This window comes from Notamacropus eugenii, chromosome 2 (genome assembly GCF_028372415.1).
Source record: "Notamacropus eugenii isolate mMacEug1 chromosome 2, mMacEug1.pri_v2, whole genome shotgun sequence".
Taxonomy (NCBI): domain Eukaryota; kingdom Metazoa; phylum Chordata; class Mammalia; order Diprotodontia; family Macropodidae; genus Notamacropus; species Notamacropus eugenii.
In genome coordinates, this window is record NC_092873.1 from 512905892 (window position 1) to 512918341 (window position 12450).

Consider the following 12450-nt stretch of genomic DNA (forward strand, 5'->3'; position numbering starts at 1 on the left):
CTTGCCGGGTCTGCTTGCCAGGAACGCTACACGGCGCACGAGGGAGGCTTGGCTTGGCCCAGCCAGAAAGACCTGGGTTCGAGTCCCGCCGTTTGAGCCCCGCTCCCCCGAGGTTGTCCAGGCTGCCCCCAGCCACCTCCAAGAAGCCGTTCTCAGGAAAGAAAGCGCTCCCTTTTTAGGCACTTGGGGTGCCTGGGTCTGCTCTGGGACCTTAGAAAGGGGGAAGTCCGTCCACTTGAGCCTTCTTTCATCAGAACCGACGATGGGCTTTCAGGGCATAGCTTTGGCCTGTTGAGCTCGGGGACTGCGCGGGCATCCCTGGCGTCCGGAGCGCTGGCCTGGACAGCCGTGTGGGGGAGCAGAATTTCTTCCCAAAGACGTTCTTCCCTTGAAGTAGAATGAAACACCAGTGTCCAGTTTTGTGTTAACAGAAACAGGTCGTAGGAAACACTCCAAAGAAAGGACCGGGGCAGGTCTTGCCTAACACCTTGCAGGTGTGCTGCCTCTCCATAGAGCGGTGGAAATCTAGTGGAAGACACGGTCCGGAGACAGAACTTCTGCTCCGGGCCCAGGTCCTGCCTGTATGTGTGGCCCTGGTCAAGTCACCTCATTTCTGCGGGCTGCCCCTCAGCTGTAAGATGTTCTCTTCCAACTGAAGAGCCAATATTCTTGGGTTTAGCTTGTCACTGGCCCCACTCATTGCCTTTGGGTGTCCATGAAACCTTCAGGCCAGAATTTGGAAGTTGTAGGCTTGCCAGAGAGCAGATTCCTGACCTGGAGGTGGCAGAGTCGGCAGCCAGGCCCAGCAGGAGCAGCTCTTGATTAATTGCTGCCTAATTTGGGAGAGCGCCTCTGAGAATCTCACCCAAATTCTAACCTATTTGCTTCTTAACTTTTAAAGTCTAGTCTTCAGGGAGTTGAGTTCATGTAATTGAAAAGAACCCTGCTCTGCATCCTTTCTGCTCCAGAGCTGGTTTTGTTGTTCAGTCGTTTCAGCTGTGTCCAACTCTTCTTGACCCCATTTGGGGTTTTCTTGACCAGGATCTGGAGTGGTCTGCCATTTCCTTCTCCAGCTCATTTTACAGATGAGAAAACTCAGGCAAACAGGGTGAAGTGACTTGCCCAGAGTCACGCAGCCAATAAAGTCTTAGGCCAAATCTGCACTCAGATCTTCCTGACTCCAGGCCCAGCTCTGTAACTACTGTGCTAGTGCCTGCCTGCCCTCAATAGCTGATAAAGGTGATAGAGGGCTGTATCCTGAGGAGTCTTATGAGGGTCTTGCAGTAGAGCTACTATTTGAAAAGCCCATTGTCAATCGTTCAGTGTTGACCAGGAGCTATAGCAGACATATCAGCTTCTGATCTTTCAGGTGTCTAGATTGTGGAAAAGTCAAGGCTGAAAGCCCCTCTTCATGAGTTTATAGCTATTGAGCTGCCGTTTAGTAGGGAGTGGGCAGGGAAGATGAAATGCAGTCAATCTATTGATTGGATTTTTCTTAAAATCGAATAATATTGTTGTGTTTTACTTTGTAAACCTTAAAGTGCTATCTAGAAGTGTCAGTTGTGATTAATTTCCTTTTGAAGATTAAGCACTCAGCTTGATGGAGGAGATTTAGTGTTAAACCTGGGCCAAAAAGACCCAGATTCAAGTTCCATTTGTGATGTTGGGATCTTTGAACCTTAGGTAATGGTGCTCTCTAAGCCTGATTATTAAAAATGGGTTGCAGGCAAGCCACAGTGATGGAAGGAGTTTCCACCCAGACAAAATATCCTTCTTCTGTTGATTTAGTTAAGGTCTCGTGGGGGACAAAGTTGCAGCTCTTAGCCTAAAATGAATAGTTTCATTTCTTTATTTGTAGATTTTACATCCCATATCATCTCAGACCCCTGGACACAGAAGGCGCTTGAAAGCATTGGACAGAGCCAGAAGGCCTGAGAGTGAATCTTTGCCGTTGTTTGTCCTTGAGCAGGTCACTTTGCCCCTGGGGGGCCTCAGTTTTCTCATCTCTAAAATAGTTTAGACTAGATAAGCACCAAGGTCCCTTCCTGCCCTAAAATTATGGACAAGTCTATCTATTGCTCAGGATTCCTGTGGGGCTCAAGGAGAGAGAATGCATGTGAAAGAGCTTTAGAACTGTCAAGTAGCATTAACATAACTTGGATGTGTTTGTGGGATTGATAAATAATTTATTCTCCTTTAACATTTGTGCAGCACTTTTCAAAACTCTCATTTCTTGTATTAGCTCATGGACGACTGAAATTTGGCAGTAGCAAGCTCCCACCTTTACCCCAGTGCCTTAGCTTCTGTGGCAGAGCCCACAGTTTCTCAATAAATGTTTGTTGTTGCTAAAACTTAGCTGTTAAGAGACTCCAAAGTCTAGACCAGTTCAACTCTTAGCCTAACAAAAAATGCCAGCTAATTGTGCTTCCTTCCTCCAAGTGATGATGACAGCTTGGTTCTTGTGCCCTCCCCGCAGCAGCTGCCATCTTTGTGGCCACCATTCCTTCTCAGGGCTTTGAAGTGTCAGTGAAACTGATCAGCTGATTGTATCACTGGAATAACTTGGATGTGATCTGATCTGACACTATATCCTTCATCAATATGATAACATTTGAATACGAAAAACTCTCATTCCCATCTCCCTCATGGGGACTAGCTTGTCTTGATTTTCTAATAATTCAACAGCAGATTTAAAAAAATATTTGTTAATGGGTGGCTTGGGGTAGATACCTATGCTAGTTGCTATGACCCAGCTCCTGCACTCAAAGGTCTTACAGTCCAATAAGATACAGACACAGATGTTATAACACATAATGAAATATGACTAGTTAATAGAATTGTAGGCTTTTTTTTTTTTAAGCACTGAAAGGGACCTTGGAGGTCATCTAATTGAACCCTTTGGGGTCCAGAGAGAGGTGGAGTGACTTGAAGCTAAGGGAAACTGAGCTTGGGTGAAGATGGCTTAGGGAGGATATTTGTCCTTTTTGAAAAGGCTGCAAATTCTGGAGTTAATTTTGGCTGCTTAGTGGAAGTTGAGTAATAATGTCAATTTCCATTTCTCTAGTGTTTTACATGATCTTGTTTGGTCCTCTGGCTTCACCTTGAGGTAGGGAGGACAGGTAGTTGAGTCACAATTGCCTCAGGAGGTGGAGGTGATGTGACGGAGGGGCCAGGGGCTGGGAGCCATTCCCCTTCTTCCTCCCCCGTGCTGATTTGTGGATGATGCTTTGACCACTGGAACAAGAAAAGCACAGTGATCGAAGGGCAGAGGCTGAACGTGGATATGTGAGCCTCTGTTGTTTCCTGCAGATGGCTTTGGGAACACTCTGCCCAGACTGCTCTGGCCTGCTTCAATGTTAGATCAGGGCTTGCTCCTTACATTTTGTGTGATAGTCACTCCAGAGAGCTTGATCAGTCACGATGGGGAAGAATAAACAGCAGAACGCCCCTGCAAATCCTGAATTATGTGTGACTGACATAGTATATTTAAATTCCCAGGAAAGGCACCAGCAAAATTAGAAGTGCTCATTTCTTCCATCTATAATGTGGATGTTAGTGTGACTAGCAATCAAAAAGATGCTTTAGCGTTACTTCTAATGTGACTTTATTTAAAACAAAACTTCATTAAAACAAAAACCTTGACTAATTGAAATAATCTTAAAATTTCCTAATGGTTGTGAAAGCTAGGGTCCACCTCCAAGAGAGACCTAAAAGTAAGTTTTAATATTCAGTAAAGTGTCTCAAGTAGTTTAACTAATTTTTTAAATAGCAGATATATGCCAGGCCTAGAGGCCTGAGGGCTACCCGAGTCTTACCTTACCTATCGCAGGTCTTCGGCTGGCCAAACCGGATAAACGTATGAGAGAAGAGACTTTCCAGAGTCGAACAAGGGTTAGGCTTTATTCAGGGTCTTGGTTACATGTGCAGGGGGAACTCTTCCTTAGGAGAGAGAGAAATCTCCCAAGGAGGCAAAGATCTTACAGTAAGAGAATGAAAGCAGAAGTGGAAGTGGGGAGAGAGGGGAGAGGGAAGAAAGAAGAGAGGAAGAGGGAAGAGGGGCCTTCTGTCCTCTAAGGGACCCTCAGCGCTAAGAGTGCCTTCAGGCTTTCCTGACCCTACTTAAGCTCTCCGGCCGCATAGTTTGCACCTGAATACCGTGCCTGTTAGATAACAATAGGTGTGCTCAGATCTGGGCCAATCTCGAGGGCGGGGATGCTCTCTCCCAGCACTTTTCTCACGGGAAGAGGCGGAAATGCACGAGATAGCTCGGTCTCACACCTCAATTCCCTGCTGTTCCCTGGGGGGCCTCATGAGAACTCTAAGGTTTAGAAGTCCTCACCTTTACCCGCCCGAGACTGTCCACATGGAACTGAGCTTACACCCCCAACAGATATATGCTTATGACATAGATGTGTCTAGTTAAGAGCATAGATTGAAAACACATAGATTCCCTATGTGACAAGCTAATTGTATGACCTCAGGCAAATCATTTCTCCTCTTTGGACTTCATTTTTTTTCATCTGTAAAGGGGTCCATGACAAAGAAGCCCTCGATGATATCTAAGGTGTTTTCACACCCAATATTCTGTCATTCTACAGCCTCAGTACTGTAATTACTGTTCTGGGGTTGGCTTCTCTCTGGGGTAACTAAATCATGATCTCTTTAAAAGCTAGTGGTCATAAACTGGGTGATCTCAAAGATCCAGCAAACCTGGCTAGTGACTCTTTGATGGTGAGACTTAAGCCACCTATTGTTAGCCGGATTACTTAACTCTAGTCATCAGTAATTTTTGATAGCTACCTGTAAAGCAGGAGTTATTAAACTGGGACCCTGAATTCGCTTTTAAAGTTATTTTGATAATTGTCTTTCAATATTACTGGTTTTCTTAATAATTTTATTTTATGCATTTAAAAACCTGATTCTTAGAAGTCATCCCCCTAGGCTTCATCAGGGTGTCCATGACACAGAACAGGTTTTAAGTACTCTTGGTATAGGGACTCTTTAATTGTAGTGAGTCAGATGTCTAACAAAGCCCCCACTTACTAGAGTTGATAAAAGACATTCACCAGTTCCTTAATACCTAGTTACACTATTGGTTGATTGACTGGGAGAGAGTCAGAAAGAACAGAGTTCAAATTCTGCCTCAGACATTTGCTCTGAGATCCTGGACAAGTCATTTAACCTCCCTCAGCCACAGTTTCCTGTCTGTGAACTGGGTATAATGACACTTCCAGCAAAGGGTTGTTTCGAGGATCCAAAGAAATAATGAAAGGTGCTTAAATGGTTAAATAAATGCTAGCAGTTCTTTTGATCAATACAATTTGAGGAGTTTGGACCTTCTGTGATTAATTGGGGTTTGGATGGGGCCTACCCTTACATCTTTAAAGAAATATTTACTCCTATTGGAGATCCAGGAAGATTTTTCAACCAAGGAACTTTCAAAACTGATCACTTGTCCTTATTCTTGTGTTCAGATATGACTTCCTTGAGCCAGTAAACTTTTTCAGTACATACATGGATTTCCAGAAAGGAGAGCAGAGGTTCCTGGGGCTCTTCTGAGTCATCGTATTTGGCCAGTGTTCCAGCCACTGACTAAAAAGCCTGCTCTTTGTAGTGCTCGTCACAGATGAGAGTGGCTGATTCCAGAGGGCTTCTCCTGAGGGCTGTTAGCAGAGCACACCAAGGCACTGCTTGAAGCCCTCATTTTACAGAGGAGTCAACCAGAGCTCTGAGAGTGACTGGCTCAGGGTCTCTCAACCCTAGCCCTTCTCTTCACTCCGCCAGGCTGCCTCACAGTGGTCAGATGAAGAGAGGTCATTTTTTTCTACTTGACCTTTGAAGTACAGAATAAAAAGGTCAAAGATCTAAGCTTCAGAGCTTGTCCGTAGAGCAAGTGCTTGACAAATATATACACCTTCTCCCTTTGTAAGTAGAGATCAATTAGGGCAGCACAAAAGGTGGACTCGTTGGTCAGTCTTTGGGCCTGATATGTTTATAAGCAGCTTAATTTTATAGATAATAAAAATATTGGCTTCTCCACAAACCAGCTTTTTTCTAATTAATTAAGTGAATAGCCCAGATTTTCTGACCCTGGTAGATTCTAACATCTGAGAACCTGCCTGTCTTTGAGAGTTCAGGCACTATAAATATACACAGGTCAGAAAGCAGCTTCCAGAGAGAGAATTAACTCAATCCTTGGCAAGTTTTAACAGGTGGAATGTCCATTAGGATCAATGGCTTTAGAACTGCAGAGAACCTTAGAACTCTTCACAAGGCTCTCATGTTCTTCCAGGGGAGACCAAAGCCCTCCTTTCCTGTGTATGGAAGCTCCTTGTCCCTAAGGAGGTTTCTTTTCCTGGCTGAAGCATCACTTTTCCCAGTGGCATCTCCTTGAACACTGTAATCAGTCAGCCTCCATCTCAGTAACCCTGGAATACACATTCTAACCTCATATGGTGAGACTTGGGGGAGTTGTTATCCCATCTGTCCCAGTCTTTAAAAAAAATAGCCTACCTGTGATTTTATTGGGGTAAGGAGCTCTGGAGGAAGAAACCCTTCTATCAAATATTAGTAAAATACCATTTGGGCAACCTCAGAGAGTTACCGGGGTCACCAAAGGGTTAAAAAGATTTACCCAGAATCATATGGGCAAAATGGGTCAGATGAGACTTGAATCCAAGTATTCCTGACTGTTAATACAACAGTAGTCTGGACCTATTATTATAATACTTTCTGTTTAATAGCATCTGAAGGTTTAGAGATGATTTTTTTCACAGCAATTCTGTGAGTTAGTGTGACTCATTGCCCATATTTTACAGAAACTGAGACATACAACCACTGCATCTCCTAGCGAGGTTGGGAATGGGGACTGCTCACGCCAGCAATGGCGTGCTCGCTCACACATGACAGGTCACCTTCCCTCAGATAGAGGGGTACATCTTGCCCTCTGGAGCTTTTCACAGAGGGACTTCCTAAAGCATAGTTTGAGTGTATAGGTATCAGAGTTGCCTATGAGGTGCCCCTAGAAACAGCCTTTCCCCCTGGATTGTGCTGGAGACAAGAGGGCACCTGGCTATTGGCAGTGATCTGGCTAGTACTGCACAGCAAACTGGAATCACATCATGTCCCCAGTGCTCTGTGGCAAGGTGTCTTTCTCTCAGAGCCAAAAATAGCAGTATTTTTGGCACGAAGCATCTAAATGACCTCTGAGGCATGGTGCTCGTGTGAAAAAAGTAATAGTCAACAAGTATATTTTTTTGAAGTGCCTACTGTGTGCTAGGCACTGGGGAATCAAAGAAAGAGAAAAGACAGTCCCTGCTTTCAAGGAGCTTCCAGTCTAAAGAGTCTAAACATACATTGGCATACATATAGCAAGTGGTTAATATGTTGTCTGCTACCTGTGAGTTGTATGTACCTAAGAGGCACTCTAACATCTTTTAAGTCATAGTACAATAGAAAGAATAGTCTGGACTCAGGCCCCGGGTTCAAGTGAAGCTGTGGGACATTGGACAAGCCATTTCTCCTCTGGTCCTCAGTTCTCTCATCTGTAAAATGAAGGGGCTGAACTCGATGGACGTTTAAGTGGCGGCTGCTGAGCTTCTTCCCCCAACCTTCTGTGGGACCCCTGTCTCTTCTAGGCCTCAGTTTCCATATAAAATATGAGAAGTTTGAAGTAGTTAATCATTACCAATGGAAACTCTCAAGTAGACTCTTAGTAGGTAAAGGTCATCATGACTCAGCAACATCTCCATTTGGTATCTTCATTTCGCAGGTTCCCTTTTACAATAATAGCTCTTATATATTAATACTTAACATTTTACAGAATACTTATGTAATTAAGCTCATTTGGTCCATCCCTTACCTGAGGAGTAAATTGCCTCTACCACATCCCTGATGGATTCTCTGCCCAGCCTCATTTCCTGTAGAGGTAACTGAGACCCAGGACATAGTGAGACAACCCTTAAGAGACAGTTATAGAGAGACAAAGAAAACCCAGAGGAGGGCCAGGGGTAAGTAACAGGAAAATAAACACAGGTTGGTATGGGGGAGAGTTTAGATTAATTCAGGAAGAAAGGAAAAGCCCATTGAAAGAACCACAGGTGGCCTGAGAGATTCCCCTCTGTGGCCTTTGTTTTTCATTTGGAGGGATGCCCAACATCATTTTGACATCTTTTGAACACCTCCCCTATAAAGGACCTGTGCTTGGCAGAGATGAAGGACATGATAGCAGCTGCTTTCAAGGCATCGTGGGAAAACAAATGGAGTTTTGGAAGGGACCTCAGTAGCTGCCTAGTCTATTCTATACCAAAGGAAGCTCCAGTTGAACATGCCTGATGAGTGCCTATTCAGGCTCTGCTTTGAAAACCTCCAAAGAAGGAAACCCAGCACCTCCGGAGGCAGGCAGCCCATGTTACTTTTGGACAACTCCCCTGATTGCCCGTCTGTATTGGAATCTTTACAACCCAAGACTCCATTAGATTTTTTTGACTACCACATTACTCTCTTGAGTACTCTCTTAGGACTCCCAGGTCATCTTCAGACAAACTGCCATCTGATCATGCTTCATCAATCAATCTTATACTTTTTTTTCTGTATCCAAGTATAACATTTTACATTTATATTCTCTTAGGGCAGATAAAAGTTAAGCAGAAATTATAACTCACATTTTTGCAGGTTTATAAATTACATTTGAGGTCATAGTATAAGTGGTGCTTGGCCCATTTTACAGATAAGAAAACCGAGTCTCAGGTTGTGACTTACTAGCAGTCACAAAGCTCTAGGATTTGAACTCTGATCTTCCTCATACCCAATTCCAGCGTCCTTTCCCATGGACACCATCATGGTATTTTATTATAACACAAACCATATTTTATAGATGTAACAGTATTGTATAATCATGTTGATGTGGTACTTTAAACTTTCCAAAGCCCTTCCCCCACATCAGCCCTGTGAAATGGGTCGTGTTGTTTTTTATCATCTCCATTTTACAGATGAGACGGTCGGCAACTTATTTCTATCTTACTGCTAGTAACTGCTGGCCACCTAATAAGAGTCTGGGTTTGCCCTCAAGCTAAGTGCCCAGTAAGTTCAACCCTTGTCCCTCTATCCTCCTCTCACAGGTGCCTGGGACCTCTCAGGGGCAGACACTTGCCATTCCTAGGTATCCTGGGATTAGTTGGGAACCCAAAGGTAACAACAGAACTGCTGTCGGAGGGTTTCCCTGATTGACACTGTAGCTTAATGCTCAAACCACTGGTGGCCAGTATATATCAAAAAGGTAGCACTCAGCCAGACAGAACGTTCTCTACAGGTGCATGTTGACTTCAAACACTTCATCTTCATGTTACAGCTGTGTTTTATTGTATTTCTGTTTGTTAAGCCTTTCCCAATTACATTTTATTCTCTTTGGAGCTGCTCGCTGGGGCATTGTTTCCCATGTGTTTTGACATCTTTGACTTAGACCATGAGTGAAAGGTGGGAGGGTGCCCTTAGAAATTCTTTCTGCCACTTGCCCCCTTTAATGGGATCCATTAAAGGGCAAGATTTACAGACTGTCAGAGCCAGGAGGCCAATTTGAGACAGAAGTTCTCAGGTTGTGCCCAGCTGGGTGGTCAGGCTGGCCGTGAGTGCTGCTCGGGCATAGGGGCTCCTCACTACTAAGCCAGGGCTCTAACCATTCTCCCACAGCTTACTCTTCTCCAGTTTCCTTTCCTTGTTTTTAAATGATAGATTGATTAATGGAAAGGATTATGTTCTACTTCAGAAAGGAATTTGGCAGTCAAAAAAGTCAGCTCACAATAAGATGCTGTTTATTTAAAGTAGGGATTATTTGTAGAAATTACCCAGGATTCTGTCTGCCACGTGGTACCTGTTGTGCTAATGGTGACTTGAATTGTTCTTTTTGCTGGCTGGATAGCTGATCTCTTGTATTTATTTTTCCATATCCTTCATTAGTCTCTTGTTGATTCCCCTTCTTTTTCCACAAGGGTTGTTTCAAAGTTTCTCATTTCTTTAAGACCCATCTCCAGACTCAGACTCAGCCCTCTGGGTCTCCAGCAGTGCTGACCTCACCTCCTACTTTACTCTGATGTTCTCCCTCAAACCCTTTTACATCCTTTCCTTTCTGTCTCACAGGATTGCTGTGAGGTTCAGATGAGAGCACATGTGGAACATCCTTTGTGAAGCTATCTGTTACCTTTCTTCAGTGCTTAGCACATACTAGACATTGACTGTATTGGTTCTGCTGATGATACTGGTGCTGTTACTGCTACAATCTCAGAAGATGAAGGGGCAGAGGGGAGGAGGTTTTCACCTTCCTTGCCAAGACTAGGTTTTCCACTTCTGCCTTTCCTATTCCTTTGAAAGTTTGCATCATCAGTCATTGTTTCCCCACCCTTCCTCTTCAGTTTCTACTACATTTGGGTTCTTTCTTCTCTGCCTATAAATATGCTTGGGTTTCTCCATCCTCCTCTTATCATTGTCCTTCTACTACCTCCTTAATACTTGTGCCACCATCTGCCAAACTGTTGACCTATATTTATCCTTATTTAGGTTAAATTAGAAAAGAAGGGATAGCTCACTTATTCAGTATTTTACACACATCTTCTCTTTCATCCTCACACCCACCCTGAAAGGTAGGCAGGGCTGTTATCCCTATTTTTTAGCTATAGGAATTTGGGGCTCCCAGAGTTTGAGACTTTAAGAGACTTGCCTCAGGGGCCCAAAGCTAGCCTGTGTTTTGGGGCAGATTGTTACCCAGTTCTCTCCATGTTGGATGCTGTTCTTTAAGGCTCTCAGAAAGTAGTCTACACTGTTTGAGAGTAATTGAAGTTGTTTGAAACATCGTGATTTTTGTACAATATCTTTTTTTCTTTCAGTAACATCCTTAGAGTACAGTCCTGATATTAGGATCCCTAGGTCCAAGGCTATGAGCAACTTTATAACTCAGTGTTTATCAAATGAGATAATATGTGTAAAGTACTTAACACAGGGTCTGACACAGAGTAGGTGCTATGTAAATGCTCATTCCCTCCTTCTTCTATTGCCACATTATTCTTCAAAAAGATTACACCAATTCAGAGCACCACCAGCAGTGTTCCTGTTCCTCCACAACTTTGCCAACAGCAAATTTTTTAAACTATTTTTCTTAATATAATGGATATAAGGAGGTATCTGTTCCTTTAATTTGTATTTCTTTGATTATTAGAGAATTTGAACCGTTTCCAGGTGGTTTTTAATAATTTGTATTATTCAGTTTCAAAGAGTCACCAGTGATACCTTAACCCAGTGGCTTCTTTTCAGGCCTCAAACTGTGGCAGGCCCCAGAGATACAGAGACAAATAGGAAAGAGTCTTTGAGTGCAGTGAGCTTACATTCTGTTCTCCGTTGGAAAATGAAGGAGTTGGCCCTCACTGTCTCCTCTGCTCTGCCAGCAACTCTTCAGCTTTGCCCTTTACCACTTGAGAATATAGGCCTGTGCCAAATTCATCTCTACCCTTGCCCTTGTGAGGAGCAGCTCTCAGCTGCTGAGTAGACCATTATCTTCAGTGCTAAAATGGCCAGAGGTTCAGACAGATGAGAATTTCAGCATTTTGTCAGCATCAGGTCCCTTGACCTCACTTGTCCCCAGATGTGGATTCCAAACTAGCGCTGAGTCAAGGGACATTGACACAGCAACCAAGTTCATTGGGGCTGGGGCTGCCACTGTGTGGGTGGCTGACTCTGGAGCTGGTATTGGAACTGTGTTTGGAAGTCTCATCATTGGTAATACCAACAACCCCTCCTTGAAGCAGCAGCTCTTTTCCTACCCCATTCTGAACTTTGCCCAGCCTGAGGCCATGGGGCTCTTTTGCCTGATGATGGCCTTCCTCATCCTCTTCACCTAAATGGTCCTCCTCGTCCTCCTGGTCCTTCCATGTTTCTTCCAACCTGTGAATATCTCCCCCTCCATCTTACCAGGTGGCTCTGGGGAAAGCCACAAGTTCAGGGTTTGACACAGGGGAGAAAAATAAATACTGCATTAATAAGCTGTTAAAAAGAAAAGAAAAGAAAATGAAGGAGTTGGACCAGAGACCCCTTCTGGTTCTGATTCCTTAATCATATGATCCTATGTATATATATACATATATGCAAGGTAATTTCACCTAAGAGAAGACATTACAGGTAGGGAGTCCAGTAAGGACCTTAGGTGGGAGATATTTGAGCTGAGCTTTGATGGAAGCTGGAGAGGTGAAGGTGAAGAGGAAGGTCTCGATAATTCTGGGACATTGGTGGTTCCACAGCAGTGAAAAGAGGTGACTACGAGAAAAGGTGGAGAGAATCGATGACTTGGCAACTGGTTGTAAACTTGGATGGCAAATGGAGAAGATCACAAGAGGAGGATGAGTTTGGGGAAAAGGAGAATGGTTGAGTATGAAGTGTCTCCAGGACGTCTCTGTCCAATAGGCAGTT

At 44.0% G+C, this 12450-nt stretch overlaps 1 protein-coding gene across 3 annotated transcripts in view; it reads left to right on the top strand.

Annotated features, from left to right (window-relative positions):
* The window catches only part of ZYG11B (zyg-11 family member B, cell cycle regulator), a 63936-nt gene that overhangs the window by 5508 nt on the left and 45978 nt on the right, over positions 1-12450 (top strand). The window contains exon 2 of one of the 3 annotated variants that reach the window (XM_072649477.1): positions 1859-1969. The exons of the other annotated variants lie outside the window; for them this stretch is intronic. Within the exon in view, the coding sequence (XP_072505578.1) occupies positions 1859-1969 (111 nt within the window). The remainder of the gene's footprint in view (positions 1-1858; positions 1970-12450) is intronic. 3 annotated transcript variants of the gene reach the window in all.